Below are 16,520 nucleotides of genomic sequence, written 5' to 3' on the forward strand. Positions count from 1 at the left end.
ACAATGGGCCAGGGGTTTCTTGGGGGAAAGTAATGAGAAAAGTTACCATCTGGGCTATAGTTTAGAAAGGATTAATGCTGCCGATTCGACAAAGCATGTGGTGAAAAAAAAAAAAAAAAAAGGAGATGGGGCAGCCAGGTATTGCTAGACAGGAAAAGCTTTGAGAGCTGAGGACCACCTAAATCTATCAGGAGTAGAAGGGAAAGAAGGTTTTATAGCTATGGCCATACATAGGTTTGGTAGACTATATTCCTACATATGTATTTTTATGTAATATAAAGTTGAAACATAACAGGAGGCAAAGTTACGATAATTCTTAGGTACAAATAAGCAACTTGAGGGAGTAAGTCTCTGGGCCTGAGAGTTGGGGACCATGGTCATGGGGACATTAAGCTCAATTGGCATAACATGGTGTGGTGGTTATGTTTGTGTGTCAACTTGGCTGGGCCTGGTTGAGTGGTTAAGCAGCTGGTGGTAGTTATTCCCCATGATGAGACTGGCAATCAGCTCCATAGTGGGATCTACCACAAGCAGCTGAGTAGCTGCCTTTGGGATGTGGTCTGCTTCCAGTATATAAGGAGAAGCCTTAGGAATGGTCTCTAACTTATGGCATGCTTGGACCCTGCATGTAGCTGTGTTGTTGCTCAGCAGCCTGCTATGCTCTACTGACCTTGGGACTTACAATGGACTTAAATTAATGGCCTGCTTTGTGGTTTGGTAACATCGGGACTGTGCCTTTCTACTTGTCAGCCTTGGGCTTGTCAGCCTCAGCAGCCAGCAGCTGTCTGAGTGAAGAAAAGCCTCTAGCTCCAGTAGGCTGGGAGCAGGAGGCAGAGCTGGACCCCAAAGTTGAGGGGCTTTCACCCAGCTCTTAGGGATTGGCACTTTGAACTTGGACTTAAAAAGTTCAAATTGTAAGAATAAACTCGTTTGTTTAAGCCATCCCATTTGCGGTATATTCTTGTCAGAGTGGCACTAGGTAACCAGAACACATGTTATATAAAAACACTGTTCCACATCTTACTTCAGTGAGTAGTGACTGGGGTCTTAAAAGCTTATGTGTGGCCATCTCAGAGGCAACTATGGTCTCTCCTCATCAGGAGCAAAGAGTAAAGAAACATAATGATGCATGGAAATAGTCTAAAGGATTAATAGACCATGTGAATCTAAAACTATATGACTCAGAGACCAGAAGAAGGTGCCCAGCTACCAATACCAACCATTCAGAAAGGGATCACAATTGGAAATCCTATACAGAGTAGGAGAAGAATGTGGAATAAAACTCAAAACCATAAAAAAGACCAGCTTACTGGTCTGCTAGAGACTGGTGAAACCCCCAAGACTATGACCCCATGTCATCCTTCAGACTTGGAATTGATCTTATTCCCATGGGGGTTAACTCTCAGCTACATAATAGACAGGCCTAACAGCTGAACACCTGTACCAGGGAGATGCACTCTTTAGAACAACCAAGCATGGGAGATCAGAAGGGCAGCATTTGCACAGGGAGAAATGAAGGGAGGCTGGAAGGCACAGGCAAGAAAGACACGGAGAAAGGGGAACCACAGGGAGCAAGTGGGAGGTAAGATCTTACACTGTGGGAAGTGTGACCAGTATCTTAAAATAAAATGTATATATGTATGGCGTAGTACCTAAGGCATTTGGCTGCTAACCAGAAGGCTGGTGGTTCAAACCCACCAACCTCTCCTTGGAAAGAAGATTGGGCCATCTATTTCTGTAGTGATACTGCCTCAGAAACCCAAGTAGGGGTTGCCATGAGTCAGATCCGACTCAACAGCAGTGAGTGTATTGTTGAATGTAAAATGAATCTGCTTGGTAAAATACCATCCAAAACACAATACAACGTTCAAGAAAAAAAAAAAAAGAAAGAAAGGAGGTTTTAGCCCAGAATTTGTGGCTCAAGTTTCTTGATAGTTCAGGTTGAAAGAAAATAGGAAAAACCATGAACAATGTGCTAGAAACTAAAGGGAAGAATTGCAGCTTCTTGTCAGGGAGATAAGATACATAGAACATTTGATTTGAGAAGGGTGGGAGGCCAAGGCTAGAGTGTGTAGGTGTGGGTATGGGTGTGTGGGTGGGTCCTGGTCCCCTTGCTTCTGAGAGAACTGTAGTAGTTAGGTACACTTTAGATATAGACAGGAAAAAGGTGTTCATTTTTCTCTGACAAACTTCTATGAATTTCAGTTAGTCAAGATGGGGACTTCCAAAAGCAAAAGAAGGAAAATTGGACAATATTAGCTACCACTTAAGCCATTAAACCAGTTTCTGTTGAGTCCATTCAGACTTAATGTGTATCAGAGGAGAACTGTGCTCCACAGGCTTTTAGTGGCGGATTTTCCAGAAGTAGACCTCCAGGCCTTTTTCCCAGGGTGCCTCTGGGTGGACTTGAACCGCTAACTTTTTAGTGAGCAGATGAGCACATTAACTCTTTGTACCAACCAGGGACTCCAGCCACCACTTACAGCACACTATATGCTAAGTACTTTGTATACATTTCCCCGCTTACCCCTTTCAGAAACTGTTTTCATTCCACTTCTATGGTGAAGCAACTGAGCTTTGAAAAGATTAAGAATCTTGCCTAATTCTAAGATCACATAATTGCTACAATGGTACAATGAAGATCTGTCTGATTCCAAAACCTGCCCTCTTAACTAATACTGTATTGCCCATGTGGGTCTTCCCAAAAGAGCAGGTGGAGTCAAGTAGGAAGACACATCCTAAGCTACAGAGGCAGTGACCATACGTGACCAGGTAGGAACTAAGTCCTTTCTGAAAACTCAGTGCTAATGGTATGCCAAAACTGAATAGCGATCACTAACCATCTCTGAAATTAAAATACACACTCAATGAGGAAAGTAATTATTGATTAAATAAAAGCTTAAATTGGGTAGACTATTGCAATCTTTTTGTTGTTGTTGTTATGTGCTGTCGAGTCGACCCCGACTCATAGTGACCCCTCCTTGGGTTTCCGAGGCAGTATCACTACGGATAGTAGGATTGCCCAATTTTCCTTCCGAGGAGTAGCTGGTGGGTTTGAACCGCCAGCCGTCTGGTTAGCAGGCAAGTGTCTTAGCCACTATGCTACCAGAGCAATCTTTTTAGCAGGGTGAAAAGTTAAGGCTAAAGGACTAGGGTGCAGCTTCAAGAGTACTGTTTTCTGCTGTGTTTTCATTCATGTATTTCAACACAGGAGTTTGGAAAATGTCTTGCATCTTTTGGAAAGCTTAGTTATTAAAATATTGCTTCAGAGCTCCCAATTCACAGAGCCCTAAATATCATAGTTGAGGGGAACAGTCACTTGGGGATTAGGAAACGGAATGGAGAACAATGAGCATTGATACAATAGGTTGGTTACCTTGCACTTTCCCTGAACAATAACCTTGCATTTGTTTCAGGAAAAATAGGGAGCAAATTCATTCTATTAGCACTTATCCATTTTTCAATCAATCTAATCTATTGGGACTACATCTTTTTTTGGCAACGGATAACTACGTACTCACTGAAACTTATAAACCTGTGCTCTGGCACACACTTGTTTTCATGCTCAGCATTTCTTACCTCCTTCATTGTCCTTGCTATCTGTGCAGAGAGTCTCCATGGCTACATCACATCCTGCTCCTCTCCACCCTGGCTGGCAAACACAATGCCAGCCATTTTGGTCCAGTGTACATCTTCCATTGCTATTGCACAGACCAGGGCAGCCCTCTGTCAAAAGAGACAAAGAAGGAAAACACAAGTGATTGGAGTATTGAAAACTATTGCATCAAAAATAAACAGATAAGGGACACTTACTGGGAACAGGCCTTTTTAAACAGCACAGATACTGTAATTGCACATGGATAGAAACAGCAACATTATCTAAGGAATCTAATTCTTATCCAAGTGGCATCTTTGATTGGCCTGATCCTTGAGACACCACTTACCTGTGCAGGACAGGAATATATGCAACAACCCACTAAATAGCTGCAGGCCAGACAAAATTAAGTTAAATTTTTTCCTTTAGCAAAGCAACAAGGTTGACTGAATAGTGTGAAAAAAAGCACCTTAGTAAAATAATTTCAGAATCCCTAATATGGATTTTTAATCTGCTGTAAACATTACTGGTCACTTAGGACATGCCTTTTTCAAGCACCTTGTTGCTTTAAAAAATTCCCTCTAAATTCAAAAGCATGAAAGTGGGCATGAGGATATGAATGATGTCAAAAAGAGAACATTAATTTTATCTGGCCTTAGAGTTGCCGTATATTCATGTGAAATTACAGTGCATTAAATAATTGCACAAAGTATAGGCCAGTATTAATGACTATACTTTATGCCAAGAGTACATTCCTTTTCACAGAATAAGCAAAGCCCAGGAAATAGTAAAGCAGCTTAGCATCTATTCTAACAAACATTAGGATTCAGGCTGCATACGGATGGGACAGGACCAACAGGATTTCCAACTAAATGTAATAGCTGTGCATATTTGATTACTTAGGACGGACAAAATGAAATACCATAAGGACCACAATAAAACATTGATAGACTGAACAAAAACACGGTAGTGACGTGCTTCAAGACAGATAGCGAAGAGTGATATTTTGTGACAATCTCCCTAAGGCTTTTATGCTGTTACCTTTATATCCTATCTTGTCTGCTTTTATGGGCAAGGAGGGAAAATTTGGGAAACAATTAAAATAATTTAATATATCCAAAATCTATAATTGTTTCAGTCTAACATGACATAAAACAAAACAAAACAAAACAAAACAGTTTTGCCACTTCCTTTGATGATATCTGGCATGCAGCCAACATGATCTGTTTATGAGAATGACACTTAGGTAGATTCTGGTGTTCTGGTCTATGAGTGTGATAAGACATGGACAGAAGCAAGGATCTAAATGTACTAAAATGCTAAGAGTAATTGGTTATTAATTGGATCTCTTTGGACACAGGTATTCATAACTTGTTATAAAATATATATTAATTAAAATACTTGCTATAGCAATTCGGGTTTGTTATATAGCTTCTTAAAATTAGAATGCTACTCTTGTTTCAGTGACAAAATTTAAGGGAACAATCTGTTTAAAGATGTTTATTTTAAGTCTGTATTAAAAGAATTATTCATGTATTGGCTTCTCCTTCCTCCACTATGGAACTTGAAATGAAAATGTCTCACAAAGACATTCTGTCTCTTAAGATTAGAGTTAACAGAAATAAGACTATTTTGACAGTCACTCATGGCAGGTTATAATGAAATTATATTTATGGATACCATCAGGTCAGGATGAGATTAATTTTGCTGCTTCTTTTCTTTCAAACAATTACCACATGTATTTATGGATTATTTGATATATAAAAGGTGAATTTTCCTTTTGGATGTGGGTTTTTGGTTTTGATTTTAAAGGAAAAAAATTAATTGCCCCACTGACAAAGAGGTGCAGCATCTGAGTGCATGCACACAAGAGTTATTATATGAAAGCCTGGATATTGCCATGAATATTTCCATATTCTAATGAAAAGCACAAACAAGGAATAGAAAATAGGTACTCTGAGGGGAAAGGGAAAGGGAATTTTCTCATGAAATTTCTTCCAACTATTTCTACAATAACTGAAGACATGAGAATCTGCTGTTTTCTGATGAATATCATCATCTTTTTTGTACCATGTATTTTACAGTTCATAACAAAACATAAATTCTGATATCACATGTATTTTGAAACATTTAGCAAAAGCCAAATAAGTTACATCTGAGAATTTATCTGAGGATAAATGAGATTTCCCTCAACGTATGTTAACCGAATACTTTTTTTTTTTTTCCAACCAGAATAGTCTGTAGATCAACAATTTCTTATTCTGTGGTAAGAGAGTGAACATTTGTGATTCACTCATTTAGAATTTAAAGCTCATTAGCTAGATTGCCAACATTGAAGATATTAAAGTGAAAAACAAAAACAAAAACAAAAACAAAAAACCAAAATCAAACAAAAAAAGAACCAGAAACAGCAAATGCACTGTTATCTTCAGTTTTTGGTTCCAGTGAAAACCAATGCTTTTACATAGGAATAAAATCTATGATAACCCAAAATTATAAAGATGAGACACAGACAGTTCAGTCTCAATTATTTAAATCCAAGGCATTTCTCATAATGTAAGCCTGATTTATAATTTACAGAAATATGCATGAAAAACAATCTACTTTCGTAACTAGCGCAGTCTAATACACAGTTTATATAGAGATATATATGTAGATATGTCAACAAAGAGCAAGTATACAGTACCTTTAACTATCTTATCCAAATAGTGAGCTTGAGAAATTAAAAAGGAAAAAAGAACAGACAGACATTTCAGAAGTGTCACATGGGACAGGGAAATTTTCAGAATTTACATGCAAATCGAGTAGCTGCAGCTGACATAAGACTCACATCACGCGACAGAGATGCACTTCATATCTTCTAAAAATGTAATATATTCTCATTTTAGCAAATGTAGTCATGATTCCAGGCAGTACTTAGTATTTTCAAGAAAACTTTGCACGTAAACTAATACCACCTTTCATCGATTATTTGGCATGTCCCCTACCTTACTCTTTTTAAGATTATGCCTTAACAACTAAGTAGAACAAATGGAATCCAATCTTTATTTCTAAAGGATTTTGGACATTTACAACCATGAGGAGATCTTCAAATCACCAAACTTTAATTGTTAATAAAAGGAATAAAGAATCCTTGAGTCATAATGTATTATAAAAACGTCATGTTCAAGTCCTGTAGAAAATGATTACCCAGTAACCCTTGAAAACATATCAGATGGACAATGCTCTATCACATATATTGTCCATTATGAAAGGAGCTCTGGTGACGTAGTGCCTAAGGCAGCTAACTGCTAGCCAGAAGGTTTGCGGTTCAAACCCAGCAGCCATAAGCAGTGTTCTGAGAGCCTGTTTATTTTCAGGATTCATACTGGAATAGGCCCTGTTTCTCATGAAAGGCTTTTGGGAAGAGTAGAATTAAGACTGAGTTTTTTTTTTTTTTTTTAACTGTACCTGTCACTATCCATTTACTCTTTCATAAAGCTACAATTAGGTTCACTTTTCCTCCTGAACAGAGACATAATACCTCTCTCTCTTCACTCAATGTAGAGACCTAATATATTCTCAATAAGCCTCACATCTTCTTGCTTTGTCAAAATTCACACAGGTTTCATGATCAAGAATTGCGTTACAAAGAAAGTTGCTAATGTTGATTATTTTTCATTACTGACATGCAACTGGTAGCAGACTTCTTAACAGAATGATGTACATATAACTTTCAGTAGACTCACTCAGGTCTGATAGTTTTGTCATAAAGATAGTTTTGCCTAAACAAAACCATAAACAGTTTTGACACATCTGTACTGTGTACATAAAAAGATTCTTCACTTTGTCACAGGATTCCATTAGAGACCTCTGAACTGCATTTAAAAATAAGCCTGTTTATAGCTAATTAACAATATATTGCAGGGGGAATGAAGGTGAAGAAGAAACAGTGTTAGGCACTACTCTGAAATCATAACTTCATAAAATAATTCAATTTTCAAACATTAAAGTAGAAATGTATTAATTACATAACATCATTCACAGAATTTCCTAATAAATCCTAAATATTACATAATCTAGTAGAGACTCATAATAGCTCAATGATGATATAAACATAAACAAAGTGCCATTAAAAATTCTACAGTTTGTGACCCAGTAATATTTCTGAGTGAATTCTTAGTTTATAAAAATTAGTAACACTGATCATAGTTGAAGAGTAAATCTTTTGCTTTTATATGAGGTCCATTTCAGGTAATACAATATAAAATAAGGAATTCTGATTTACATTAGTGGTTTTAAGGGAGGAATAAGTTATTTCTAACCCAGTCAATTGTATTTTAGCAAACAGAATTATGCAAAACACTGTATTTGTTTACAGATAAAGGCAGGTTTGTCACCAGGTCAAGAAAACAACAAAAGTGGGACAGAAATTAGAAAATACTTTTAAAATATACAAGCAGGTCAAAATTAACATAACCATTTAAAATATTAAAAATATTTAATACAAGTTTTGCAAAAAACTTAAAAAAATAAATAAATAAAATAAAATCAACCACAATAAAAATGTCTATATTGAGAAAAAGATAGCAAAATTTGTCATTTGCATTTTATATCATAAGGGATGTTTGTGAGTCTGATAGCTTAAAATTCTGAAGGGGAAAAAAGCAACCACCCATATTTTGGTTTTGATGAGTGAAATTTCTGTTAATATCATAAAAACCTGATACTGTGTAATGAATAGGCTAAAATCAGATGTTGATATGAATTTCAAATAATTATCAAAAATAATAATTGCAACAATGGAAACATCACTGTAAAAACTACTATAGGAAATAACCAGAAAAATGCAGGCAGGTTATAAGAAGCCATTAAGAACAACAATCATAAAAATAGTACAGTACATTTTAAAATTAATACACCTAACAATTGCTGAAAAGTACATTACATTGCAGAAAAAATACTATGAAAACTAATGAATGTGTTCTGACAATGAACAAAAGTCATTCCTATTAGATCTAGTAGGAGGAGGGACAAGACGTTTTTAATTTGTTTTATAAGATAAAACATAAAAATAGGTGAGCTCTGGTAGCACAGTGCCTAAGGCATCTGACCATTAACTAGAAGGTTGGTGGTTCAAACCCACAAGCCACTCTGTGGAAGCAAGACTGGGCAATCTACTTCTGTAAAGATCTACAGCCTTGGAAACCCAATAGGGGTCGCTATGAGTCGGAATAGACACCATGGCAGTGAGTTTTTTTTTTTTTTTTTCTGGTAGATAATATAAAATGAGCCCTTTAAAAAAACAACTCTCCAGGAAAATGCTGTCTTCATAAAATACTTTCTCTAGAGTTTCAATTATTTATCTTTTAAGAAGACCCTGTGTGGGGCAGAGAGGGTGAGTACTACCATATTTCCATTTTTCAGGTTACTGATCTCTGAGAAAACTGGTGGAAGTTATGCATTCTCTTCCCAGAAAAAATGCATATATATACTCATACACTTAAACACTGTCTACAATTCAGTTCATTCATGAGCCCTGGGTCTAAAAAACTTATAGATTATAAACACTTGGCTGATATATTGATGATTCCCAAATTTCTTTCTCCTGGTTCAGACCAGGTTTAGAATGATCCAAGGGACACACAAGGAGTATTCTTCAATCCCAGCTTTGCTCCATGAAGATAATAATAAAGGCTTACTATGTTCCAGCTGCTATTCTAGTGTTATAGTATTCTCTCACTTAATTTTCACCATAATTCTATGATAGAAATAATAATTTTATCCAGTTTACAGATGTGGAAACTGAGAAAAGGAGTTAGCTGCCATCAAGTAGATTCTGAGTCATGGGGACCTCACATATGCAGAGTAGAACTGTTCCACAGGGTTTTCAAGGCTGTGACCTTCTGTAAACAGACTGCCATGCCTGTCTTCAAGGTGCCAACCTTTCTAGTAGTCCAGGACTTAACCATTTTCACCACCCAGGGACTCCAAGAAAAGGAGAGATTAAGTAATTTGTACAAGGTCACAGCTAGCAAAGGTCAGAACTGGGATTTGAATAGGCTCTCTGGCTCTAGAGAGGGAGCTCTGGTGGCATAGTGCCTAAGGCATCTGACTGCTAACCAGAAGGCTGGCGGTTCAAACCCACCAGCCACTCCTTGGAAGGAAGGTTGGACAATCTACTTTCATAGTAATAGTGCCTTGGAAACCCAAGGAGGGGTCACTATGAGTTTGATCTGACTCCAGGGCAGTGACTTTGGTTTGGTTTGGGCTTTAGAGAACCAGTGCTCTTAACCACTCCATCATAATACTGACTTGAGGAGATTGAAACTAATTGATTAAAGAAGCTCAGAAGTGCTATGAAATCATTTATGATCTAGTAAGAATTTAAGCAGTCACTTCTTCCTGAAAAGCATAGGGTAGGGACACCTTATTTTAGGTGTCTTCTAGATGGCTTCCTTGGGAAAGTGCCAGGTGGAACTATTTAAATGTCAGAATGCATGCAAGTATCTTTTAAATGTCATGGCTAATTCTTGGTCTTAACCATCTTTCAAAATACATTCAGACAAATAGCCATTCCTGACACAAAACAAATGAAACAACTCTCCTGGTTTTAAGTAGATGCATTAGAGGATCTTGGTCTACTTGCTGGTATAGGCGGACAGAGATTTAGGGAAATTTTGGATGTGGGAGAAAGGTTTGGCTCATCAAAAGTATTTTAATTATATAATGAGCCCATAAACCTTCCATATTGCCAAAGCAAATGACTAGTTCCAAATCCTTTTCATGTACTCCCCTCTATGTGCTGTATTATTATTATTTTAAAAGAAATCTTTTTCAAGCCCCTATTTATCATGTTTCCCTTAGTCTTTTGGGAGTGGGTGGAAATGGGCACAAGGAATGATTTGCTCATCTACCAATCAAGTCAAGATTTGTCCTGAATTCTAAAGTCCTTTAGGAGGGGTATAGTCTCACTATACCATTTAAAATTTCTAACATGTAGAACCATAAAAAGAATACTAAATTCACTGCTGTCTAGCTGGTTCTGACTCATAGTGACCCCTCCTTGGGTTTCTGAGGTGGTATATCTATGAAAGATCCTGCCCAGTCTTCCTTCCGAGGAGTGGCTGGTGGTTTGAACTGCCAGACTTCTGGTTAGCAGTCAAATGCCTCAGGCACTATGCCACCACACTCAGAGTAGGGAGGAATAACATTTTTTGGAAATTCTATCTGCATGCTTTTGCTTCATATGCTTATCTATCAAAACTACAGGCATCCCTTCCTCTTCCATTTTCTCTAGTTATCTGATTCTTCCCTGGCACCCTTCCCCAGTACTTCTCATAGATTAAGTTCAGAGTATGTACATCAAGATACATGAAAAGAGAGAAAAGAAAAGTCAAGACATAGTGTTATAAATGCATTTCAGTTACCCACCACAAAAGACAAGGCTTTAATGACCTTTATAGATACAGGAGGAGCTCTGGTAGCACAGTGGTTAAAAGCATATGGTTGCTAACCAAAAGGTTGGCAGTTCGAACCCACCAGCCACAACATGGGAGAAAAATGAGGCAATCTGCTTTCGTAAAGATTTACATTCTTGGAAACCCTATGGGACAGTTCTACTCTGTCTCATAGGGTCACTTATCAGTCAGAATCAACTCAATGGCAGTGGGTTTGGTTTGGTTATAGATGTAAGTAGTCCTTGGGGTTATGAACTTACTGACAACTCCTACTTGCCTTTTAATGTTATTTTGAATGATTGAACCAACCCCTGTTGTTATGTGCTGTTGAGTTGGACCCGACTCATAGCGACCCCTCCTTGGGTTTCTGAGGCAGTATCACTACAGAAGTAGATTGCTGCATCTTCATTTCGATGCAGTTTGGTTTGAACCACCAGTCTTTTAGTTAGCAGTCAAGTGCCTTAGCCACTACACTACCAGAGCTCCCAAACCAACCCCTACACTGTAACAAATTCTTCATCACAATCACTTACACTTGAGTGTGTACTTTTTAAATAACTGAAAAGGCTTCAAGCATTTTCTTGCACTAAAATAAGGCTAAATAAGAACAGTATGCACCTGTTCTAAGTGACCTACAAACTCTTCTTCTTTTTTGGTGCAAATTTACCAAGTAGATTCATTTTACTATCAACAGTTCATGCATATTTGATTTCACAGCCCGATTACCATCCCCAACCATAAACAGCTCTTCCCACTCCTCCTTGTGACTACCCCTTCCCTGTGCCCTTCTTTATCTATGCATTCCTGTCTGTTCAGCTTTCCTGCTATGTGAATGCTGCATCTCTGATGTCTCATGGCTGATTGATACAAGGGGTGCATCTCCCTAGGATAGGTAGGTGTATCTCCCTGGGGTAGATGTCCTACTTATAGGTCTTTCTAGTGTCAGGCTGAGAGCCAATCCACAGAAGTGAGTCCATTGCCAGGCCTGAGGGATATGACCTACAAATTCTTAAAGACAGTTAGGAACAGATCTTGTTGTACCCTGGGGACTGTCTATCTAACTCAATGTGTAGTTCTTCCCCATTAGAAATGGTCTTGATAATCACTGTATTCCTATTGTCTGGCTCATAAAGGAGCCTTGATATGTATTGAATAATACCTACTGGAACGATTAAATGTACTTATCTTGTTGGTCCTAGTATGTTCTACATGTGTTTGCAGGTTTTCAAACTATTCATTGAGTAATACAGAGGCTACTTTATGAGAAAGAAGAAAATATGGTCATTACTTCATTTCCAATATTCTTCACATCTTCCTCATACATCTATCCCTCCCTCCATGCATCTATCCTAACTATTTACAAAAGTACTCACAATGACAACCATTTACTATTACTATATGCTGAAAATTATGCTAAGCATTCATAGCATGAATATGCTGTTTCATTTTCACCACTCTGTGGGGTAACAGGCAATATTATTGTTTTCCTGTTTCACATAGGAAAACACAAGAAATTAAATCACTTTCCTAAGATGATAATGCTAGCAAGTGGCAAAGTCAAAATTCCAACCAGGTAGTTGGACATCAAACAAATCCATTCTTATTCATCAAACAAGTCCATAATCTTAATAAAGAAGTTATACTTACAACCCAGAATGGCCAAAACTCTGTATATGTGTAAGGTAGATTAGAAGCATCATCTGTTTTGGGGTTGGCCAGTGAATTTATTTGAATGAAAAACTAGATAGAAAATTGTGGAAATTCGACACTGACAATTAAAGGGAGAAATCAGGAAGTAAGATTAAAAGAAAGTAATTTAAAATATTAATCTGTTAACACCACCTCATAAATGTGGGAGGCCATATACAGACTAAAGAAAATTTCACAGTAACAATAGCTCTAACTTGTTCTAAAACCCCACATTTGGAAAACCAACTGGCAACACAACAAAACAAAAGATAAATCCAGTGGGAAAAACACTGAGTTAGGAAAAAAAAAAAAAAATCAAAGAACAGAAGCAGTTCAGTTGATATATGAATGTTACACAAGAAATATCTGCTGACTAGTTTTTCTAAAGAAGGCTGCTAATTTAAAAATGAGGTCAAAGGAGTATATGTGCATACTTTGGGGAGGAAGTGGGATATTTGGAGGTCTATATGGAATATACAACAATAAAACAACAATATGGAATAAGATTAATTCCAAATATGCTTTCTTTTCACTGGCAAACTGATTCTTGTAAACACTGCAATGAAACAAAAGCAAACCAAGTTGGTTATATATACTTTAGGCAGCTCACAAGGGAAAGATACAAATGGTTTGGCTGTGTATACACAGTTACTGATGTATATGGTTATGAGCTGTTCACATTGTTTCTGCTGTCAGACAATGTGCTTGGTTGAAGCATATTAAATAGTACAGTATTTTCACTGGTCGACTGAATTGACTCCTGGGTATAGCGTAAACATAGGCAAATAACACAGAATCTAGAATGCTGGAGATATTTCTCAGTTTAATTATAACAATAAAATCTTAGGGGCTCATTTTCAGAAGAGGATAATTCAATCAGATGAGTACATAATAAAATATAGACATATTCTTCACTATGGCTATTACTGCAGAGTCCTTGGAGTAGAGGACAGATTTTTATTTAGCATTGTATGTTCCATAATACTTTATAACATGAACTTTAAAAAAATGATTCCCATTAGTATCTCATTAAATTTGTAAGTAGGTATCATTCTTAGATTATTCATGTACCAGTTCCCGTTGGATGACAGGAAAGCTACTGCCTGCAAATAAGTATATATTAAATCCATTTATTCCAATCAGTGACTATTTAAATCAGTGTGCAAGTTGCATACCCATTGATTTGATATTCCTTAATTGGTACTCATTGCACTGTTTTATTACTGATTACCCTGTCATAAAGGATTATAACAGTGACATAATTTTAAACACCATAAAACAATTTCATATTCTTATGCATTTACTCAGGCCCCTTAAAATATGTTCTCTATTACTAGAGAATTCTCATTCTAAGATTAGGATAAGAAATTGTAGCTATTCTATTTAGGACAGTCAATTAAGTGAATTTTAACAATTAGCAAGACAGCACCAATAAAGAAACACAGTTTGTGTCACTGAGTATTTGTGTGTGCACATGTGTATGTGCACAGGTTTTAAAGAGCTTTTGCTCTCCTCAAATTGGAATACTTTTTTTGAAATTTGTTTCAAATAAGTTGCTTTTGAAGCTTTTCATATTTAATCTCTTTTTAGTTTGGAAGTTTGGTATAAAAATATGTATACAAATACATTGCTTCTTACATGCACCCAACCTAAGCAAAATACCATACTTCAGTTTGGAACATTATTTATACTTAGACATTCCAAAAGAGTGAAGTAATACTTTTCCTAGTTAATTCTATCCAGAAAAATCCAGATTCTATGCAAAGGTGCTTTGAGACAAACTAAATTTTACGAAAGGAGCACTATTGAAAAATTACCATTATGAATTCCAGGAGGGCTTTGTACAGACAACTGAGAGAACAGTGGTAGGGATTTTCCACCAGTTTGGAGTTTCATGACTCACTGTGGAGTATGTTTACATAATGATAGTAGATGGAGTACTTACTAATATAATATAGTAATTACACTATATAGTATAATTAGTAACATAATATAGTGTACTATATTACACATATACTATATAATATAGATGGCCAACTCACTGATATTGAAATGTACACAGCCAATGTAAGAAGATTCCTATTCAGAGTGTGGTATATGATGAGTTTTCAGGAAGCCTGGTGGTACAATGGTTAAGCACTCAGCTGCTGATCAAAAAGTCAGCGGTTCAAACCCACCAGCCACTTCATGGGAAAAAGATGCAGCAGTATGTTTCTGTTAAGATTACAGCGTTGGAAACCCCCCAGGGCAGTTCTACTCTGTCCTATGGGTCACTATGAGCAGGAATTGACTCATCGGCAGTGGGTAATATAAGTTTTGTCGTGTTCTTTGCATATGGCATGATTTCATCCACTGAACCACATATATAAAAGTTAGTAACACATATTTCCTTTAGAATTTTACTCCTTGTTCGAATTAAAAAAAAAAAAATCAGATATACTTTAGTAATCTGCTTTGAGAACTAAAATAGCCAGAAATAGCTCTTAAAATTAATAAATAGGCATCTAGATCAATTGGCATAACATAGTCCATAAAGACAATATTCTACATCCTACTTTGGTGAGTAGTGATTAGGGTCTTAAAAGCTTGTGAGTGACCATTTAAGATAGAACTATTAGTCTCTTCCTGTCTGGAGCAAAGAAGAGTGTAGAAAATCAAAGAATCAAGGAAACAATTATTCCAAAGGACTAATGGGTCATACAAATGACAGCCTCCACAAGCCTGAGACCAGAAGAACAAAATGGTGCCTGGCTACCACTACCAACTGCTCTGATTGGGATGACAGTAGAAGGTCCTGGACAGAGTAGGAGAAAAGTGTAGAAAAAAATTCAAAATTATAAAAAAGACCAGACTTACTGGTCTGGTAGAGACTAGTGGAGACTACAGCCCTTATACACCCTTTAAACCTGGAATTGAACCCATTCCCAGAGATCATCATTCAGCCAAACAACAGACAGGCCTATAAACAGCCATAAGGAACATACTGCTCAGAATAGTCAACCATATGAGACCAAAAGGGCCGCATTTGCTCAAAAACAAGTGGGAGCAGAAAAGATGGGCAAATGGAAATGAGGAACCCAGGGAAGAAATGGGAAGATTGCTGTTACATTAAGGGGATTGTAACTAATGTCACAAAACAAAATGGGTATAAATTGTTGAGTGGAAAACTAATTTGCTCTGTAAAGTTTCACTCAAACCACAACTAAACGCTAAGAAAAATTATTAAAAAGTATAATATTAATGCTTTTTATACTAATGCAAATTTGGATATATAAAATTTGGGGACAATAAGCTAGGTTCATAGGGAAGAGGAAGGGAGGGAAAATAGATGGATAATTAAGAGACAGGTTTGATATGGGTGAAGAGATTTAAAAAAGAAAGAAGATTAGCCATTAGTTGACAGTTTCTGAAGCTAGGTTATGAGCACATGGGGTTCCTTGTATTAGTCTTTGTTTCGGTTCAAACCCACCAGCCACTCCTCAGAAGGAAGGTTGGGCAATCTACTTCCGTAGTGACTGCCTTGGAAACCCAAGGAGGGGTCGCTATGAGTCAGGTCTGACTCAACGGCCCATAACAGCAACAACAACAATAAAAAATAAATCATAAAAAATAAATCAAGTAGGTTATAACAATTATTAAAGTATATTTATCTGTCCTAGTAACAAATCTGAAGAAATAATGAAATTGGGTAATCCTTTTAACTTGCCAAGGAAAAACTGAATTTATTTTTCAAAAATGGTAGATAAATGGTTCTTTCGAAAGGTGATTTACAGAATAAAGTAATTTTTCTTTATTTG

General features: G+C 36.8%; 1 protein-coding gene across 1 annotated transcript in view; it reads right to left on the reverse strand.

The window, feature by feature from the left end:
• The window catches only part of TENM3 (teneurin transmembrane protein 3), a 628,633-nt gene that overhangs the window by 104,186 nt on the left and 507,927 nt on the right, over positions 1–16,520 (reverse strand). Inside the window, exons 12-13 of the mRNA XM_042780948.1 lie at positions 6,282–6,308; positions 3,580–3,726 (exon numbers count right to left, since the gene is read on the reverse strand). Coding sequence (XP_042636882.1) covers positions 3,580–3,726; positions 6,282–6,308 — 174 coding nt within the window. The remainder of the gene's footprint in view (positions 1–3,579; positions 3,727–6,281; positions 6,309–16,520) is intronic.

This window comes from Orycteropus afer, unplaced genomic scaffold (genome assembly GCF_000298275.1).
Source record: "Orycteropus afer afer isolate SDZICR_OR568_19922 unplaced genomic scaffold, OryAfe1.0 scaffold00073, whole genome shotgun sequence".
In the NCBI taxonomy this organism is placed as follows: Eukaryota; Metazoa; Chordata; class Mammalia; order Tubulidentata; family Orycteropodidae; genus Orycteropus; species Orycteropus afer.